This window comes from Vulpes lagopus, chromosome 2 (assembly GCF_018345385.1).
Source record: "Vulpes lagopus strain Blue_001 chromosome 2, ASM1834538v1, whole genome shotgun sequence".
Lineage (NCBI taxonomy): Eukaryota > Metazoa > Chordata > Mammalia > Carnivora > Canidae > Vulpes > Vulpes lagopus.
This window is the reverse complement of record NC_054825.1, coordinates 32,207,542-32,227,292: the sequence shown is the minus strand read 5'-3', so window position 1 is coordinate 32,227,292 and position 19,751 is coordinate 32,207,542. Positions and strand designations below refer to the sequence as shown.

The 19,751-nt window shown below is 44.1% G+C and overlaps 1 protein-coding gene across 5 annotated transcripts in view; it reads right to left on the bottom strand.

The window, feature by feature from the left end:
- Positions 1–456: 456 nt before the first annotated feature.
- The window catches only part of ALDH18A1 (aldehyde dehydrogenase 18 family member A1), a 50,878-nt gene continuing 31,583 nt past the window's right edge, over positions 457–19,751 (bottom strand). For all 5 annotated transcript variants that reach the window (XM_041745674.1, XM_041745676.1, XM_041745675.1 and 2 more), the window contains exons 12-18: positions 13,679–13,899; positions 11,469–11,606; positions 8,705–8,900; positions 8,478–8,599; positions 5,850–6,036; positions 4,730–4,825; positions 457–1,466 (exon numbers count right to left, since the gene is read on the bottom strand). In XM_041745674.1, the coding sequence (XP_041601608.1) occupies positions 1,285–1,466; positions 4,730–4,825; positions 5,850–6,036; positions 8,478–8,599; positions 8,705–8,900; positions 11,469–11,606; positions 13,679–13,899 (1,142 nt within the window). In that variant the 3' untranslated portion in view covers positions 457–1,284. The remainder of the gene's footprint in view (positions 1,467–4,729; positions 4,826–5,849; positions 6,037–8,477; positions 8,600–8,704; positions 8,901–11,468; positions 11,607–13,678; positions 13,900–19,751) is intronic.

Below are 19,751 nucleotides of genomic sequence, written 5' to 3'. Positions count from 1 at the left end.
TGAGTGAGTGCTTATTTCTTTGGAAGGGCCCCCATGAGACAGGAAAGCTTTCAACTGAGACTGTCAGCCACCAGGGACCCTGTAACAGGAGCTATATGGAAGGAGGGAGGGTCTTCCAAAGTGGACTAAGGATGTCGGCCGGGGCCATGGCTGTCCACGTGAATGCTCTGTGGACCTGGCACAATGGCGGCATGCTCGTGCTATACACACCCACCGACTTCATACTGCGTGCCTGGGCTCCCTATGCTCCTGGGGCTCTATCCCCAGGGGGGATAGAGGGATCTATCCCCACAGGGGATCTGCCTGTGCGACCTCCACTGACACATGCAGCCGACACACTCTCTCCAAACAACTTCCAGAGAAGAGTGTGTAAAAGCAGGTGTGAGGGCCACAGGGAGAGCAGAGAAAGAGGGCCAGGACAAGTGAGGGTGCAGACTTTTAACCATCCACACAGGCTTTTCATAAGAACTTTATTTCTCAAAAAGGGGGAAGAATCCAAAGTATTAAAATAACCCTCTAATTTTTGTTTTGGAGGGAAACGGTAGGATGACAAAATAATTTATATAAAAATTTCAAGCATAATTGCTGTAGATCTTTCATCTTGGGACTCGCAGCTCCAGGTTCCAACTGCATCCCCAGTAATGCCGAATCTTCTGGGTCCAGAGATGTGCAAGCAATTGGAATGTTGCTTTATATTTACTCCACAATAAATATAAAAGGTCCATCTTTCCAGTGGAAAAGATTCAGTTCTCTTTTGCAACTGTTTCTGATGAGAATGCGAAAAAGAAGAGCTGCCTCTCTTCTAAATTCCAAACCTTTCCTCTCTGAAGATGAGTGTGAGCATAGAGAGATAAAATGTGGAAAGACATTTAGGTGTGATGGGGTCTGGTGCCAACCCAGTGTCAGGGGAGACGTTACCTCATTGAGGCGATAAAAAGGTAAAAGCGGCCATGATTTTCCCACTGCCTTTTATGTGGAGAAACTGCACCTGTTTGTTTCCATCATGAAGGGAACTAGACCACGTGAAGCAAAGTCCCTAACTGCAGCAATTAAGCAAAGTCCCCATTCACGGTGATTATTTTCTAACTTAAAAAGAGAAAGGTGAATTGAAATCTGCATATTACCAAGACTAGTAGAGCCAAACAGAAGCATCTAGGTGCACTTCCTAAGAGGCAGACCCTTCCAGGAAGTAGGAGATGAGACCTGGCTCATCCCCTGAGATTCTTAAGACATGCTTAACTGTGAAGACCTCCCGAATCTTTCCCGGCTCTTCTTGGAATGCTTTCAGTTGGTGTTTCTCTGAGGCACAGGGAGGTTCTCGTGAAGGTATTTTAAACTTCCATGCTCTGAGAAATCTGAGACCACATGGTCCTGTCCTCGCAGAAGCCACTTAGTAGTGAGCAGTCCCTCCAGTCCTACTGGTCCCCGCGCGTGGATTCTCGATGTGCTGATGCCCACTTCAGCTCCTGAGAAAAAGCACAGATGAGGATGTGGCTTTTCCCAGCCTCTGCCTCCTGTCCACCCACCAGACCCACATCTCTCCCTTCTCCCTGTCTGACACCCTCTCACCCTGCCCACTCCTGCTCCATTCTCCCCAGATCAGCATGAGTTCCATGGTCCCCATCAACGTGCACCCCAGTTGCTATGAATCACAAGCCCTGCCCCCCCACAATGAAACACAATGTGTGGGATCTCTTGTACACTTTTATCCCAAATGCATTTTTGACAATACTAGCAGTGCTGTTCTAATATCTGCTTAGTGTCTAGACTGTGTATCTAATTTGACCTTTGGGGACACCTGGGTGGCTCAGAGCTTGAGCATCTTGTCTTCCTTTGGCTCAGCATGTGATCCTGGAGTCCCAGGATTGAGTCCTGTATCAGGCTTCCTGCATGGAGCCTGTTTCTCCTCCCTCTGCCTATGTCTCTGCCTCTGTCTCTTGTGAATAAATCTTTTTTTTTAAAAAAATTTGACATTTGGGCATTTTCTGAGGTATACAGCAATGTCTAGTATAAAAGTTTCATCTCAAGACTCCTGGGTGGCTCAGTGGTTGAGCGTTTGCCTTTGGCTTCCCAAGATCTGGGATAGAGTCCCACACTGGGGTCCTTGCGGGGAGCCTGCTTCTCCCTCTGACTATGTCTCTGCCTCTCTCTGTGTCTTTCATGAATAAATAAATAAAATTTTTAAGAAGTTTCATCTCAAGTGTTCTCTAAATCCCAGACATGTTCTCAGTATCTCCCAGGATTCTTAGCACATAGGTTCTCCTTAGACAGTTACTGAATACATGCTCATTCTCCTTCCCTCTTGCTCTAAGCTTAGATTCAGGGCATGAGGGGGCTTTCCTGGGTCTGACTGGGTATTCTGCATGGTATACAGTGAAGGCAGGGTTCCCTTTTCCAACACAACTTTACTGAGCACATACTGTGTAAGAGGCACCATGCTGGACCCTGGGGAGGCAGTGGTAAATAATTAATGTGAAGGCATATTTTCTTGGAGCCCATCCTTTTGTGGGCAAGGCAGTCGAAGAAGAGTTCAGCAAATAATTTCATGCGGTGATAGGAGTGCAGGGATGGGTGCTGTGACAGACTGCATGGCTAGGGTGGCCACCACACTAGTAGAGTAGTTAGAGGGAGCTCCCTGAGGAAGTGCCTTTCCTCTTAAAGCTGAACTATGACAAGGAGCCGGCCAGTGGAGGTGGCAGGCAGAAAAGCACTACAGGCAAGAGACCAGCAGGGGCAGAGGCCTGAGTGGGAATGAGCTGGGAAGTAGTGGCTGGTAAGGAGAGTGTGACTACCAGATCCTAAATCTGGTTTAATAGCATAGGGACCACTTGACTTTGGGCACATGCCCAAACCATCCCTTGTGCTTCAGTTCATTTGGAAAAATGAGAAAATGAATATTACCCAAAATGAGTATTACCCATCATAGAGAATTAAGTGAGACAACGCATATGGTATACTTAGCACAGTGCTGGGAATATGTAAATGCTCAATAAACATCATCTGCCACTGTTATTAATTCACTGCATAAGAATTTAACTCAACAAGAATTTGAGCAAAAAAACAAAAACAAAAACAAAAAAGAAACAAACAAGAGTTTGAGCATTTGCTCTGAGCAGACAACGGAAAGACAATGGAGTAGTCTTTTGCTCTTCCCCCATCCTGGACTTTCACTTGAAAACTGGGCACCATGGGGATCCCTGGGTGGCTCAGTGGTTTAGTGCCTGCCTTTCGCCCAGGGCACGATCCTGGAGTCCCAGGATCGAGTCCCACGTCGGGCTCCCGGCATAGAGCCTGCTTCTCCCTCCTCCTGTGTCTCTGCCTCTCTCTCTCTCTCTCTCTCTCTACGTCTATCATCAATCAATCAATCTTAAAAAGAAAAGAAAACTGGGCACCTCAACGCTTCAAAGTATACTATTTCTTTTTCAACAACATGGAAGTCAAAAATCAATGCAAGTGATGTGACAATTAAATCAAAATCCCAATATAACACAAACAGGCAACTAATAGTAGAGTCTAATGACTAAGAATAACAGTAAAATTCTCTTTAACAACCTTTAGTAACTTAGTGAGAACTATTCTCTAGGTAGATCTACCCTTCCAAAGTTTAGAGGGATTAAAATGTCTTAAGTGGTTTTAAATAATTCTCAGATGTGTCCTAAATGCCTATTGGTACTCTGTATAATGGTACCTCTGAAAACCAGAGACTGTCTGAAAAATCTCTATACTGGGGAATGGAGATTTTCTTTCTTTTCTTTCTTCTTTTTAAAGATTTTATTTTTAAGTAATCTCTACACCCAACATGGGGCTCAAACCCACAACCCTGAGACCAAGAGTTGTATGTTCCACCTGAGCCACCCAGGTGCCCTTGAAGATTTTATTTCTAATGATGAAAGGGGAGAAGGGTGTCTTTCTTTCTTGTTTTTTTTAAGATTTTATTTATTTATTCACAAGAGACACAGCAAGAGAGGCAGAGACATAGGCAAAGGGAGAAGCAGGCTCCATGCAGGGAGCCCAATGCAGGACTCGATCCCAGGACTCCAGGATCACACCCTGGGCCAAAGGCAGATGCTCAACCACTGAGCCACCCATACGTCCCTGCTTTTTTTTTTAAAGGGTGTTTTTCTGAAGCTTTTTATTTCAAAGGTGTACTTTAGAAATAAACCTTGCACCTCTGGGGTTCCTGTTTGTTTCTGATGCTAATTTAAGCCCAGCATACGTATTAAAACTTTTTGTTCAGTCCTCAAGGGGAATTCCTCCTCTCAGGCAACCTGGCTGTGTCTCTCTGAAGGAGTGAGTCTGCAAAGAGCAGTGCCCTCAAGGGACCTCGGCATGTACGCCTGTCACAATGTGTGCACATAGACATGTTATGGTCTGCCCACACTGTAGTGGGAGCAACTCAGGCTTTGGACTTAAGTATAAGTTTGAATCTGAGAGACAGCTGGGGGACTTTGGGCAAGATACTTCACTTCCTGAATCTCAAACGTCTATGAAAACGAAAAACAAGTACCTACCTTCTTAATATGCAAAATGCTTAGAGCACAGGACTTCTCCTGGCTCATGGTTGTTCTTAGGATTCTCTCTCATCAAATGCCCTCTCACAATTCTTCCCTTTTATCTTAATCAAGCATGTGACTTCAAAGGACAGGTGTTTCCTCCTTCCTCACCATGCTCCTTGGACCACACAGCAATTCACAATGGAACCCCTTTCTCTCACAACCACAATCCTTACCCAGCCCAAAGCGGTAGCCATCAGAGAAGCGAGTGCTGGCGTTCCAGAACACACAGGCACTATCTACATGCTGGAGAAAGAACTCCGCTGTTTTTTCTGCAGTAAAAAGGGAAGAAACTGAATTAGGGTGACCCACAGGAAATATCCCTCTTTCCAGTCATGCACTGGTGACTGACCAGGGCTGGGCCCAGGCCCCTGAAGAGCTTCCCCATATATTAAACATGCAAACTTGTAAAACCTCTGATGAGGAAGAAGGCCAACCAGCTTCATCAGTCCCTGTTGTAGAAAGAGTAGGTGCCTGGGAAAGACTGGGTTGGAATCTGGATCTCCCCCTGTACGTAGACCCTTGATGTTGCAATGGCCTGACTATACTATCTCTTTGTAAGGCTCTGGAGCCAGAATGCCTAAGTCTGAATTCAAATTCCATGCCCACTAGCTGGGTGACTACGGACAGGTTTCTGAACCTCTCTGTGCCTGAGCAAAATGGGGACTGACAATATTACCTCACTCAGAGGGTTGTGTGAAGATGAAAGGACTTGACATCCATGGAGTACTCACCCCAGAGTCTAGTACACATAAATGCTCAATAAATGTTAGCTATTATTATTGGTGGTGTTGTGATTCCCTAATAAACCAACTGCAGGTCCCTTGAGAGGCTGTGCTGGCTGCCTTTTCTGCTGGGCCTCCAGTGCCTGACACCTCAGGTCTCTCTGGATATATATCTGTGCAGTGAATGAATGTGTGTGGAGAGCTGCTTCTGCCCTTAACCTCCTGAGCCTGGGTTTCCTCAGCTGTAAATGGGTTGATTCCAAAACCTGGAGAGACAGTTGTCTGGATTAAATGGTAATCCCTGTGACACAGAGTGAGTCATCTCCAGAGTGTAGCTAATCATCTCTTCCCTGCCTCCTCCCCTGGGGCCGCTGTGACAATACATTGAGGTAGCAGATGCGAGAGAACTCAGCAAACCCGCAAATACAACCAACATCAGGCATTATCATTAGTCTATTCAGACTACGTTTTCCTGCTGCTGGAGGGGCTGAGAGGAGCAGGATCCCATAGGGAGCAGGATGGAAAAAACAGGCACCAGATTCCTCAAGCACATATGCATGTGCACACTGACCGTTCTCCGTGACGATGACATCTGTGTGCGAGCTCCCGTACTTGTGGATGTGGTCGATGGCCTCCTGGACACTGTCCACCACTTCAATGCACAATTCCAGGTCCCCATATTCCGTTCGGAGGGACTTCACTTCAGAGGGGCTGAAGGTCAGATATGAGGCAAACTTGGGGCCTGCATGAATTTTCACCTGGAACAGAGGAAATCGAGGGGTGACAATATAAACATAACAGCATTAAGTCAGCTAGCACTTCTTCCTCTAGGACCAAACATCCAGATGAGCCCAAAGGTAAGGAGCCTGTAGCTGCTATGGCATGGATGATTAAACCAGCCCTGCTTTCCTTTTAGAAGCAGCCCACCACACTCCAGGATGCTCTGCTTTTAAAAATGCTGACTCGGGATCCCTGGGTGGCGCAGCGGTTTAGTGCCTGCCTTTGGCCTAGGGCGCGATCCTGGAGACCCGGGATCGAATCCCACGTCAGGCTCCTGGTGCATGGAGCCTGCTTCTCCCTCTGCCTATGTCTCTGCCTCTCTCTCTCTCACTGTGTGCCTATCATAAATAAATAAAATTAAATTAAAAAAAAATAAATAAAATAAAAATGCTGACTGGCCACTTGCCAGCAATGGGCCCTCAGGAAAACTGAAGCAGTATTTGAGCAGGAAACCTTTGAATGCTAAGGACACTGAAGGCATTTAACAGGCTATCGACATAGCCCTTACTGCTGGTATCTTATTAAAATGAACACCTGACTACAGAAATCCCATCCCCTGCATATGGGACCCAGGCATGGACTCACATGGAAAGAGGGAGAGGGCTCATACTCATTACTACTCCCTTCCCTCCAGAGAAGTCCTACATGTGCTTCAGAGTTTAAGAGCATTTGGTTGGTAGCCAGGCCCACCTCCAGGCTCAGCTCACCAAAAGACTCTGGTACTAATCCCCTGCTCCTGGCTGGAGGAATTTAAGAATCGGAGGCTGGCCAGTGAGGCCCCCGTCACAAGTCTGATCCCATGTAGGCTTCATTATCTAAGACCTCTCCAGGGCTGCATTCACGCCTTGATGTTTTGGGACCAAGCTCTTGCTTTTGCTCAAGTTACAAGCGGTTGTCTGTCCTGTTCTCAATGTTCCTGAGGCCCTTCTACCTGGGACCCTGCTCCCTCCATGCTTGGGGTCCAACTATATTCCTCAGGGATAGGAAACCCATTCCCAAGCCTTAGCTCTGGACAAGTCACCCTGACATGCAACACAAAGGAGTTGCATGAAGTACACATATTTACTGATTTTGATTTAAGGAATTTTAAGGCAATCTTGAGAATAACTACAGATACCATGGATTTATCTGAAGCAGGATTAGGTGGTTTATTCCTGGCTAAAGGAAAGTCTTCCTCTTGTCTAGTCCAGTCCAGTGTGGTGTTTGGCATACACATGTGCCCAATCACACAAGCCAACAGTGTCAAGGAAGGCCTCAAACATGAATCATCATGTGATTTCACTCCATTTTACTGTGTGGGGTACATTTTCATTTTCAAAATAATCCTTGCAGTTCTCTTTGGGACCGTGACCATTTTTAAGCTGACTGGAGCCTTCCTTTCCAGCGAAAGGATGAAGGGAAGAGACACACACAGGGTCATAGCAACCAAGTCCAGTAGTTGCTTTCTCCAAATGCTATGCTTATTTATATAATTACAAAAGGGTGCCATGACATCAGATATTAAAGCTTACATTATGCCAGAAAACTTAAGATTGTCCATTTTTGCCTGGAGAGTATCTTTTTTTTTTTTTTTAAAGATTTTATTCATTTATTCATGAGAATAAAGGCATCCCTCTTTTTTATTTTTTGCAGTTATTAATTTAAGCTGGAGCATTTATTTGTCTGAAACTTACTGGCACTGGTTTTTATAACCTCAATGAAATGGTAGTTAAGATAATCCAGAGAGAACATTATACAAACTGTTGGCTCCCAAATATTACTGTATTAAGTACATTAATACTGGTAGTTGAAGACACTGATGGAGGGGTAGACACATACAAATTTCTGGTTTGAAAACAGTTCTGGGGATGCCTGGGTGGCTCAGCAGTTGAGCGTCTGTGTTTGGCTCAGGGTGTGATCCCGGGGTTCCAGGATCGAGTCCCACATCAGGCTCCCTGCATGAAGCCTGCTTCTCCCTCTGCCTATGTCTCTGCCTCTCTCTGTGTCTCTCATGAATAAATAAAATCTTAAAAAAAAAAAAAAAAAGAAAGAAAACATTTCTGCACAATCTTTTCAAATCAAATCCAAACAGGAATGTGTTCAGAAATAAACTTTAAACTATGCTGCTTGAATAAAATGATTCCAGAAACATTCAGTGACCTGTCTTATCTTTGACCTCTCTTAGTACTTACCACATTCCACTTTGTAATATAGCTATTTGAGTATGGGTTTCTTCCATCTACTGGACTGTGAGAAGGCAGGAATATGTCTTATTCTCTATGTATTTAGCACAGAACTCTGTACACAGTACATGCTCAAAAATACTGCTTCTAAAACTGCCTTAAATGGTATGGCAGCTGCTCCTAGTCTAATCCCACAGGCTTCTAAATCTCCAAATGGAAGACAGGAAGTGATGTAGGAATCCTGGGACTTGTCATACCTGTTCCACTCTCAGCATGTCAATGATCTGGTCAAATAATGGTGTTCTCAGCAGATCTCGATGGATTAACAGAGTCTCCAAAGCATTACAGGCAGCTGGATATTCACATTTAGAGTCTCGGACTGAAAGAAGGAAGACAAAGAACTGTTTCTAGTAACATGCTCCCAAGCCACAGAGCATCTGATAAATATCTCATCTGCATATGGCAGGGGCCCCATCTGGCTCACCCAGTCTGGTGATTTTATCGACGCTGGCTTCTGAATCCACATACATGTGGCAGATCCCTTCACTGTGGCCCATCACCGGAATTCCCTTAGCAGCCTTCTGGATATCTCTGACCAGCTGGGAAGAGCCACGTGGAATGATCAGATCTATCATTTTGTCTAGGCGACAAAGATCTTCCACTTCTTCTCTGGTATTCACCTGAAGGGGTATGGAATAAAAACAAAAATCACATCTGACTGGGGCATCTGGGTGGCTCAGTGGTTGAACATCTGCCTTTGGCTCAGGTCATGATCCTGGGGTCCTGGGATTAGGTCCTGCTTTGGGATTCCCCATGGGGAGGAGCCTCGCTTCTCCCTCTGCCTATATGTCTGCCTCTTTGTATCTCTCATTAATAAATAAAATCTTTAAAAAAAATGACATCTGACCTCACAAAATACATAGTAGCAGTACCCCTTTTATAGATAAATATCTGTATCTCCGAACAACTAAATCAGGCACTATGACAAATCAGGCACTTCCAAAAACAAGATTAAGCTCCTGGTACCATGGGAATTGAAAAGTTATCTAGCAAATGCTTACCAAATACTATATATTAAATGCTGTGCTCTGCATTACAAAATAGGCAGAACATGGTTCCACCCTAAAAGAGCTCCAAGTCTAGTAGGGAAGACAGGACTAGAAGACAACAGGCTATAACTCAAAGCAGGTAATTTTCAAAATGTCAGGAGAAGGGGATCCCTGGGTGGCTCAGCAGTTTAGCGCCTGCCTTTGGCCCAGGGCGCGATCCTGAGGTCCCGGGATCGTGTCTCATGTCGGGCTCCTGGCATGGAGCCTGCTTCTCCCTCCTCCTGTGTCTCTGCCTCTCTCTCTCTCTCTGTCTATCATGAGTAAATAAATAAATAAATTAAAAAAAAAAAAAAAAAGTCAGGAGAAGTACCAAGTGCTATCTCTGGAAGTTAGAGGAGATACAGATTATGCCCGGCTCAGAGGATCACAAAGGAAGTACTGTTCTGTGGCTTCTCCAATCATAGCCTTAATGATAGGCTGGGTCTTGCTAGTCATGGTTCTCCACAAGTGCTGCTGACCACCTCTACTCTGGAATGAAGTGCTGGTGTCAGAACACTGAGGTGATGGCTGTTTTCCCTCCTGATTTGTAATTTCACCCATTTGTCAGGTTACTTACAACAGAAATACAAATACATATGTACAATAACATTCATAGCAACTTTATTCTGTGTAGCCCAAACCTGGAGACAGCCCAAAAGCTGGCCAACAGAAGAAAGGATAAACTACAGCATTTACATGTAAATGGAACACCATGTGGTCATAAAAAAAAATGACTGCTGGAGGTAACGAAGTGAATGACCTTCACAGACATAAAGATGAACAAAAAATGCAACACAATTTGTATGGTGTATTTTGTATGATTCCATTTATAATTAAGTTCAAAAACAAGCAAAATAGATTGAATGTGAAAGAAGTAAAGAAGTGGCCACCTGGTAGTGGGTTGGGGCATACTGATCAGGAAAGGCACAGGAGCCATCTGGGATGCTGCAAATGCTCCACAGCTGGATGTGGCTGGCAGTATGTATATGTGTACACCGATGCATGGAAAAAGTCATAGAGTTGTTCACATAATACTTGTCTACTTTTTTTTTTTTTAAGATTTTATTTATTTATTCATGAGAGACACAGAGAGAGAGAGAGGCAGAGACACAGGCAGAGGGAGAAGCAGGCTCCATGCAGGGAGCCTGATGTGGGACTTGATCCTGGGTCTGCAGGATCATGCCCTGGACTGAAGGCGGCGCTTAAACCGCTGAGCCACCAGGGCTGCCAATACTTGTCTATTTAATGCATGGATGTTATACAGCAGTAGGAAGAGGGCTGGGAGGAAACCTGTCTCATTAAGCGAGGATGTGTTAGAGCTGAGATTTGAATCCCTAAAATCTGTGCCCTTCCACCCCCTATGTTGCCATAAGAAAAAAAAAAACCCAATTCTTATCAGTGAGCATGTAAAGCAGCGGGTTTATAGACACTGTCCCAGCAGCCAATAGAATCCTCGAATGTCGGAATAAGTGGGCCTCGGAGAAAGAGAAGGATCTGGAGTCAGCTGAGCTTCAAATCTAAACTTTACCACAGACTGTGTGATTTTAGGTGAGTTACTTTTAGTATTCAGCCTATTTTTTCCCTAATACTAATGGTATATTCCTGCTATGGTTGTTGTGAGGACTAAATGAGGTAACGGATGGAAAGTGCCTTGCCCACAGCAGGTCTCGGTAAACCCTGGCTATTACTGTCTAGTTCAGAGACTCCAGTTGTCAATTGAGGAAAGTGAGACGATGGTTAAAATAACAGGCACGATAACAATAATGATAATAACATGATCTCATACTCACATGTTGCATGATGGTTTCATAACATTTGTTTCATCTGACTTGCCCTAAATCACTGTTAGTGAGCAGAACCCTGACCTCATACTCTAGGTGAATGTGCCCTAAGAATGAAGGGCTAACAGGCATTCTTGTACATCACAGCACTAGGACACAGCTGTATGACAATGGCCTTCCCAAGCCACTAAAGACCCACCTGGGTCAAGGAAGCCTCTGGCATTGTCCAGTGTCAGGAGGTGCACAGGACCTGCTTCTGTTCCCGTCAAGCTTGCCTGTGGAAGTAGCTTGGCTTTAGGTGACCTAAGCTTTGCTTTAAACACCCAAACACCTGACTGGACCCCTCTGAGCCTGATTTGGCTCATTTGCAAGGACCTACCAGCTGTATGGCCTCTTTGACTCCGTGGATTGAGAGGGCCTCTTGGGCCAAAAGGTGAAGAATCCGATTGCTGTGTGTGGCCTCCTTCCCTCCTTTGAGTAACAAGCCGTTACCACTCGCAATAGCCAAGGCTGCCACCTGCAGATCAAATGGGAGAGCAGTGAGCCAAAGGGAAAAAGTAGTAAGTTAGCACTCACTGAACACTGAGCACTCCTCCTATGCCAAGGACTGTGCTAATCACTTTATAAGGTCTAATCTGTTTAAGGCTCACGACATTCCAGTGAATTAAATGCTTGTTGTACCCCCTGCTTTACAGGTAAGGACACCAAAGCCCAGAGAAGTTGATGACTCCCCAAAGTCACATAGCTTATAACTGGCAGGGCTAGAGGCCTTGACTCCAGGGCCAAAGCACCCAATCTCAGGAACTAAACTATATGGCTTGCTCAGCACCATTAAGCAAAGTAACCTAAGTGGCCAGCTTCACACCCTCTCCCCACTTTGGCCATGGTTGGGGACAGGCGGCTCAGCTGCCTCTGGCTGAGACTGAGTAGCATCTCCAGCCACTTCCTATTCTGGCCCCGCAACTGTTCTGAGAACTCTAACTGCCTGGTGCTGAGAACCTGGAGAAGACTAGACTTCCTGCCACCCCCTGGACAAGCTGTGGCAGAGACTGCTGGGAAAGAAGCACAAGCAAGGAGCATAGGGTGAACCTAGGAGACTGAAATGCTTTGTGATGAATATTCCCTGACATGACCTAAAACCATGCTGTTTATCAAGGACTCCCAAAACATCAGGGTCTGTCCTCAGGCCCTGGCTGGTGCTAGCACACTGCCCCCTTTGGTCACAAATCTCTTTGCAGAGATAATCCAGTGAAAAGCAGGCCACCCAGGAGGGTTAGTTATCCTCTTACAGCAGAGAGCTAATGACACTGACCTGATCATCCAAGACCTAAAGCTTAACTTTCTGAATGTTTTTGGGATGAATGAAAATTTTCCCATTTTTATAACGTAATAAAAGAAACTTTACTAAAAAACCTTGCCTGAACATGTTAATCTTGATTAGTTCTTTTTTTTAATATTTTATTTATTTATTTATTTATTTATTTATTTATTTATTTATTTATTTATTTATGAGAGAGAGAGAGAGAGAGAGAGAGGCAGAGACACAGGCAGAGAGAGAAGCAGGCTCCATGCAGGGAGCCCGATGTGGGACTCGATCCCAGGACTCCAGGATCATGCCCTGGGCTGGAGGCATGCGCTAAACCGCTAAGCTACCCAGGGATCCCTTGATTAGTTCTGAATCCTTTTCTGTTCTTATTGCTCATGGACTCCTTATAAAATGTAAACCTTCTCTACATGAATGTACTAGTACACAGTATTGCATACAAGTTTAAGAATTCATGGATTCTGGGATGCCCGAGTGGCTCAGTGGTTGAGTGTCTGCTTTTGGCTTTCAGAGTGTGATCCTGGGATACCGAGAGTGAGTCCCAGGATGGAGTCCCACCATCAGGCTCCCCGTAGGAAGTTTCTCCCTCTGCCTATGTCTCTGCCTCTCTGTGTTTCTCATGAATAAATTTAAAAAATCTTAAAAAAAAAAAAAAAAAAAAGAATTCTTGGAATCTGTGATGCCATCCAGAATTAAGATCCTAGGAGAGGAACCTTAGCTGTAGTTGGCTAAAGAAGAAACCTTTCTCCATGTGAAGTATCAGCTAGTATGGATGAAAGGAAGCAGAGAAATATCATGGACCCATTCCTAAAAGCAGATTAGGGTTCTACCATGACAGGAATAGTAACTTCTATAAGTTTCAGTTTCTTCAACTGTAAAATGTACATATGAATACCTACTTTAGAATCACTGAAAGAATCAGTAACATAATTACTTTAAGAACAACCTGTGGGCGGCCCGGTGGCTCAGTGGTTTAGTGCCTTCAGCCCAAGGTGTAATCCCGGAGACCCTGGATCAAGTCCTGCATCGGGCTCCCTGCATGAAGCCTGCTTCTCCCTTTGCCTGTGTCTCTGCCTCTCTCTCTCTCTCTCTCATAAATAAAAAAAAAAAATAAAAATAAAAAAAACCCTGAAAAATCTCAAAAATTATCTTTGGGAGAGGAAATAACAAGACTTTCTTACTAAAAAAAAAGAAAACTATCTTTGGGAGATTTATTTCGAGTCCTGAAAACACATTCTTCCCGCACTCCAATGGCAGGCACATACCTGGGGCAGACAGTCAGGGCGGGACTCAAAGATGACTAGCAGGACTCCAATTGGGACAGTCACTTGTTCTAGTTCCAAGTTCTTGGCAATTCGGGTTCGGCGCAAAACACGTCCCACACTATCCTGTGAGGAGGCTGCAATTTGTCGCAGACCGATAGCCAGGCTGTTCAATTTAGATGTGGAGAGGCTTAAGCGTTTCAGCAGAGGAGCTGCGAGTCTCCCTAAAGATGTGTGAAGAACACATGATAAAGGAGCCGCTATGGGTAGATTGCAGCCGCTTTACTGAACACATGGCACTGTGTTAGGAATAGACATGAACTTAGGGACCTTGAGAAGACAATGCCATGCCACTGCTACAGCTTTTCTAGGGGGCTTCTGGCAAGATATTCATCAGGAAAAGGCATGTATACCCATACCCACTGTGCCAGCAATTTCAGTTCCCAGAATTTGTCATTTTGCATTAGCAAACTTGCATGTAATGAGGATAGTTGTCACAGCATTTTTACAATAGAAAAAATCAAATTCAACTTAAAATTTAAACAATGAGCTATAATGCAGTTATTACAAATAACGTATCTATATGTACTGATATAGAAAGCTGAAAAAGGCAAAGTTATGAAAAAGCATGCATGATAAAATCTTATTTATCAAATGTTGCATATATGCATGTGCACAGGGAGATGTCTGGTGATGATTTCTATCTTTCTGCATTATTTTAATTTTTTCTAATGACTAACTTACTTTTATGATCAGAAGCAAGAATGTTTTCTTCAGAAATAAAAACTTACATGTAAGTTCATATACAGCATTTTCTTTGAATTTAAATACAACCATTTGCATGGTGTGGTTCTCTCTACATACACACACACACATTCATTCATAACACACATGTATACACACAAAGAAAATCATCTGGAATCATGTATCACAAATCATTACTATGGTTACTGTTGGAATGGGATGATGAAAAATTCCTCTTTCTTTTTTATAGTCATATCAACCAAGGTAAAATAATAAGTTTTCTACTTAGGAGGGGAGGAACCAATATTAAGAAAAAAGTTAAATCATTTTATCAACCAATTAAATCAATACTTTACTTTTCCCTGTGCATTAAAATCAAGTTTTGAACAGTGTGTGTTAAATGTTACATTCCAATTTTCCACCTCACAATGCATGCATATTTTCTATATTGCCAAAACTGTTGTAATTACTGCTAAATATTCCACTGATTTGATATAGCTTAATATACTTAACCAGAAGTATGTTATTAAATACTGAGGTTGTTCGCAGGTTTCAGGGTGATAAATAACCCTGCTCCAAGAATTTTTATGTACAGAGCAGTTTTCTCTTCTTGAAATTGTTTTTTGTTTGTTTTTTAAAGGCTTTTATTTATTTATTCATAAGAGACACACAGAGAGAGGCAGAAGCAAAGGCAGAGGGAGAAGCAAGCTCCATGCAGGGAGCCTGATGTGGGACTCAATCCTGGGACTCTAGGATCACGCGCTGAGCTGAAAGCAGACATTTAACCACTAGGCCACTCAGGCATCCCCTTGAAATAGTGTCTTAGGATACATTTCCTGAAATGGGCTTACCAAGTCAGAGGGGACCACCATGCTCATGTAAACCCAGGACTTTGTTTATAAGCCACTGTGTGTTCTTACAAATTTCCAAATAACTATAACTAGGATCCTAAGTCAGAGGTCTGCCAACAATTAGTTGTGTGACCTTGAGCAAAACCTTTAACCTCAGTGGATCTTAATTCCATTAAAGAACTGGATAAGATTATCATAAAGATTTCTTCCACTTTTGAAAATCTATTTTATGACTTTCCAATACTGCAAAAATTCAAGAGACCAGATGTAACTGTAAAGGAAGCTCCAAAGCAATACTCAAAGTGTTTTAAGAAATCAAAATAATATTGATGAGCCTTGCAAGGTTTCTTTGAAGGGAACACCACTAATCTGGCTGTTTAATTCAGGGTACATTTATTCAAGAGAAAGAACTCTAGGAGGGAGGGGCAAGATGGCGGGAGAGTAGGGTCTCCAAGTCACCTGTCCTCAACAAATTACCTAGAAAACCATCCAATCATCCTGAAAATCTACGAATTCGGCCTGAGATTTAAAGAGAGACCATCTGGAACGCTACAGTGAGAAGAGTTCGCGCTTCTATCAAGGTAGGAAGACGGGGAAAAAGAAATAAAGAAACAAAAGGCCTCCAAGGGGGAGGGGCCCCGCGAGGAGCCGGGCTGAGGCCGGGGCGAGTGTCCCCAGGACAGGAGAGCCCCGTCCCGGAGGAGCAGGAGCTGCACCAACCTTCCCCGCGGAAAGGCCTCCCGGGGAATTGGAGCAGGATCCCCAGGAAGGCGGGGATGCCCTGGGCTCCCTGGGACAGTAACAGAGGAACTGCGCCCCGGGAGATGCGCCGAGCTCCCTAAGGGCTGCAGCGCTCGGCGGGACCCGGAGCAGCTCGGAGGGGCTCGGGCGGCGGCTCCGTGGAGGGGGCTGCGCGGCTCCGGGAGCAGCTCAGCGTTGGCGGCTCGGGCGGAGGAAGAAGCTCCGCGGAGGGGGCGGTGCGGCTCCGGAAACAGCTCGGAGGGGCTCGGGCGGTGGCTCCGCGGAGGGGGCTGCGGGGCGGGAGTGCGAATCCAATAGCGCAGGCCCGGAGCACAGGGCGCCGGGACACAGCCCAGGATCCGGCCTCCCCCGGGACAGGCAGAGGCCGGGAGGGCCCAGGACAGCAAGGACGCTCCTGCCTGGAGCTGAGCAGATCAGCGGCCCGCCCAGGAGCCCCCAGGCCCTGCAGACGGAGAGCCCCGGAGCTACTGCGGGAGCTGACTCGAGGGTCCCAGAGCTGCCCCCGCCACTGTGGCTTCCTCCCGGGGCCTCACGGGGTGAACAACCCCCACTGAGCCCTGCAACAGGCAGGGGCAGAGCAGCTTCCCCAAGTGCTAACACCTGAGAATCAGCACAGCAGGCCCCTCCCCCAGAAGACCAAGGAGAGGGACCAGTTCCAAGGGAAGTCAAGGGACTTAAAGTATACAGAATCAGAAGATACTCCCCGTGGTTTTTGTTTTTGTTTTTTTTTGTGTTTTTTTTGTTTTGTTTTGTGCTTTTTTTCTTTCTTTCTTTCTTCTTGATTTCTGATTGCTTCCCCCACCCCACCCCCCTTTTTTTTTCTTTTTTCTCCTTTCTTTCTTTCTTCTTCTTCTCTTCCCCCCTTTTTTTTCTTCTTTCTCTTTTTCTCTTTTCTTTCCTTCTCTCTCTTTTTCTCCTTTTCCCAATACAACTTGTTTTTGGCCACTCTGCACTGAGCAAAATGACTAGAAGGAAAACCTCACCTCAAAAAAAAGAATCAGAAACATCCCACTCTCCCACAGAGTTACAAAAGATGGATTACAATTCAATGTCAGAAAGCCAATTCAGAAGCACTATTTTACAGCTACTGGTAGCTCTAGAAAAAACCATAAAGGACTCAAGAGACTTCATGACTGCAGAATTTAGATCCAATCAGACAGAAATTAAAAATCAATTAAATGAGATGCAATCCAAGCTAGAAGCCCTAACGACGAGGGTTAACGAGGTGGAAGAACGAGTGAGTGACATAGAAGACAAGTTGATGGCAAAGAGGGAAACTGAGGAAAAAAGAGACAAGCAATTAAAAGATCATGAGGATAGATTAAGGGAAATAAATGACAGCCTGAGGAAGAAAAACCTACGTTTAATTGGGGTTCCTGAGGGCGCCGAAAGGGACAGAGGGCCAGAATATGTATTTGAACAAATCCTAGCTGAAAACTTTCCTAATCTGGGAAGGGAAACAGGCATTCAGATCCAGGAAATAGAGAGATCCCCCCCTAAAATCAACAAAAACCGTTCGACACCTCGACATTTAATAGTGAAGCTTGCAAATTCCCAAGATAAGGAGAAGATCCTTAAAGCAGCAAGAGAAAAAAAGTCCCTGACTTTTATGGGGAGGAATATTAGGGTAACAGCAGACCTCTCCACAGAGACCTGGCAGGCCAGAAAGGGCTGGCAGGATATATTCAGGGTCCTAAATGAAAAGAACATGCAACCAAGAATACTTTGTCCAGCAAGGCTTTCATTCAAAATGGAAGGAGAGATAAAGAGCTTCCAAGACAGGCAGGAACTGAAAGAATTTGTAACCTCCAAACCAGCTCTGCAAGAAATTTTAAGGGGGACTCTTAAAATTCCCCTTTAAGAAGAAGTTCAGTGGAACAATCCACAAAAACAAGGACTGAATAGATATGATGACACTAAACTCATATCTATCAATAGTAACTCTGAACGTGAACGGGCTTAATGACCCCATCAAAAGGCGCAGGGTTTCAGACTGGATAAAAAAGCAGGACCCATCTATTTGCTGTCAACAAGAGACTCATTTTAGACAGAAGGACACCTACAACCTGAAAATAAAAGGTTGGAGAACCATTTACCATTCAAATGGTCCTCAAAAGAAAGCAGGGGTTGCCATCCTTATATCAGATAAATTAAAATTTACCCCAAAGACTATAGTGAGAGATGAAGAGGGACACTATCTCATACTCAAAGGATCTATCCAACAAGAGGACTTAACAATCCTCAATATATATGCCCCGAATGTGGGAGCTGCCAAATATTTAAACCAATTAATAACCAAACTCAAGAAATACCTTGATAATAATACACTTATACTTGGTAACTTCAATCTAGCTCTTTCTACCCTTGATAGGTCTTCTAAGCACAACATCTCCAAAGAAACAAGAGCTTTAAATGATACACTGGACCAGATGGATTTCACAGATATCTACAGAACTTTACGTCCAAACTCAACTGAATACACATTCTTCTCAAGTGCACATGGAACTTTCTCCAGAATAGACCACATACTGGGTCACAAATCGGGTCTGAACCGATACCAAAAGATCGGGATAGTCCCTTGTATATTCTCAGACCATAATGCCTTGAAATTAGAACTTAATCACAACAAGAAGTATGGAAGGACCACAAACACATGGAGGTTAAGGACCATCCTGCTAAAAGATGAAAAGGTCAACCAGGAAATTAAGGAAGAATTAAAAAGATTCATGGAAACTAATGAGAATGAAGATACAACCGTTCAAAATCTTTGGGATGCAGCAAAAGCAGTCCTGAGGGGGAAATACATCGCAATACAAGCATCCATTCAAAAACTGGAAAGAAAAAAAAAAAAAAGAAAAAAAAAACTGGAAAGATCTCAAATTCAAAAGCTCACCTTACACATAAAGGAACTAGAGAAAAAGCAACAAATAGACCCCACCCCCAGCAGAAGAAGACAGTTAATTAAAATTCGAGCAGAACTCAATGATATCGAGACCAAAAGAACTGTGGAACAGATCAACAGAACCAGGAGTTGGTTTTTTGAAAGAATTAATAAGATAGATAAACCATTAGCCAACCTTATTCAAAAGAAGAGAGAGAAGACTCAAATTAATAAAATCATGAATGAGAAAGGAGAGATCACTACCAACACCAAGGAAATACAAACGATTTTAAAAACATATTATGAACAGCTGTACGCCAATAAATTAGGAAATCTAGAAGAAATGGACGCATTCCTGGAAAGCCACAAACTACCAAAACTGGAGCAGGAAGAAATAGAAAACCTGAACAGGCCAATAACCAGGGAGGAAATTGAAGCAGTCATCAAAAACCTCCCAAGACACAAGAGTCCAGGGCCAGATGGCTTCCCAGGGGAATTCTATCAAACGTTTAAAGAAGAAATCATACCTATTCTACTAAAGCTGTTTGGAAAGATAGAAAGAGATGGAGTACTTCCAAATTCGTTCTATGAGGCCAGCATCACCTTAATTCTGAAACCAGACAAAGACCCCACCAAAAAGGAGAATTACAGACCAATATCCCTGATGAACATGGATGCAAAAATTCTCAACAAGATACTAGCCAATAGGATCCAACAACACATTAAGAAAATTATTCACCATGACCAAGTAGGATTTATCCCTGGGACACAAGGCTGGTTCAACACTCGTAAAACCATCAATGTGATTCATCATATCAGCAAGAGAAAAACCAAGAAC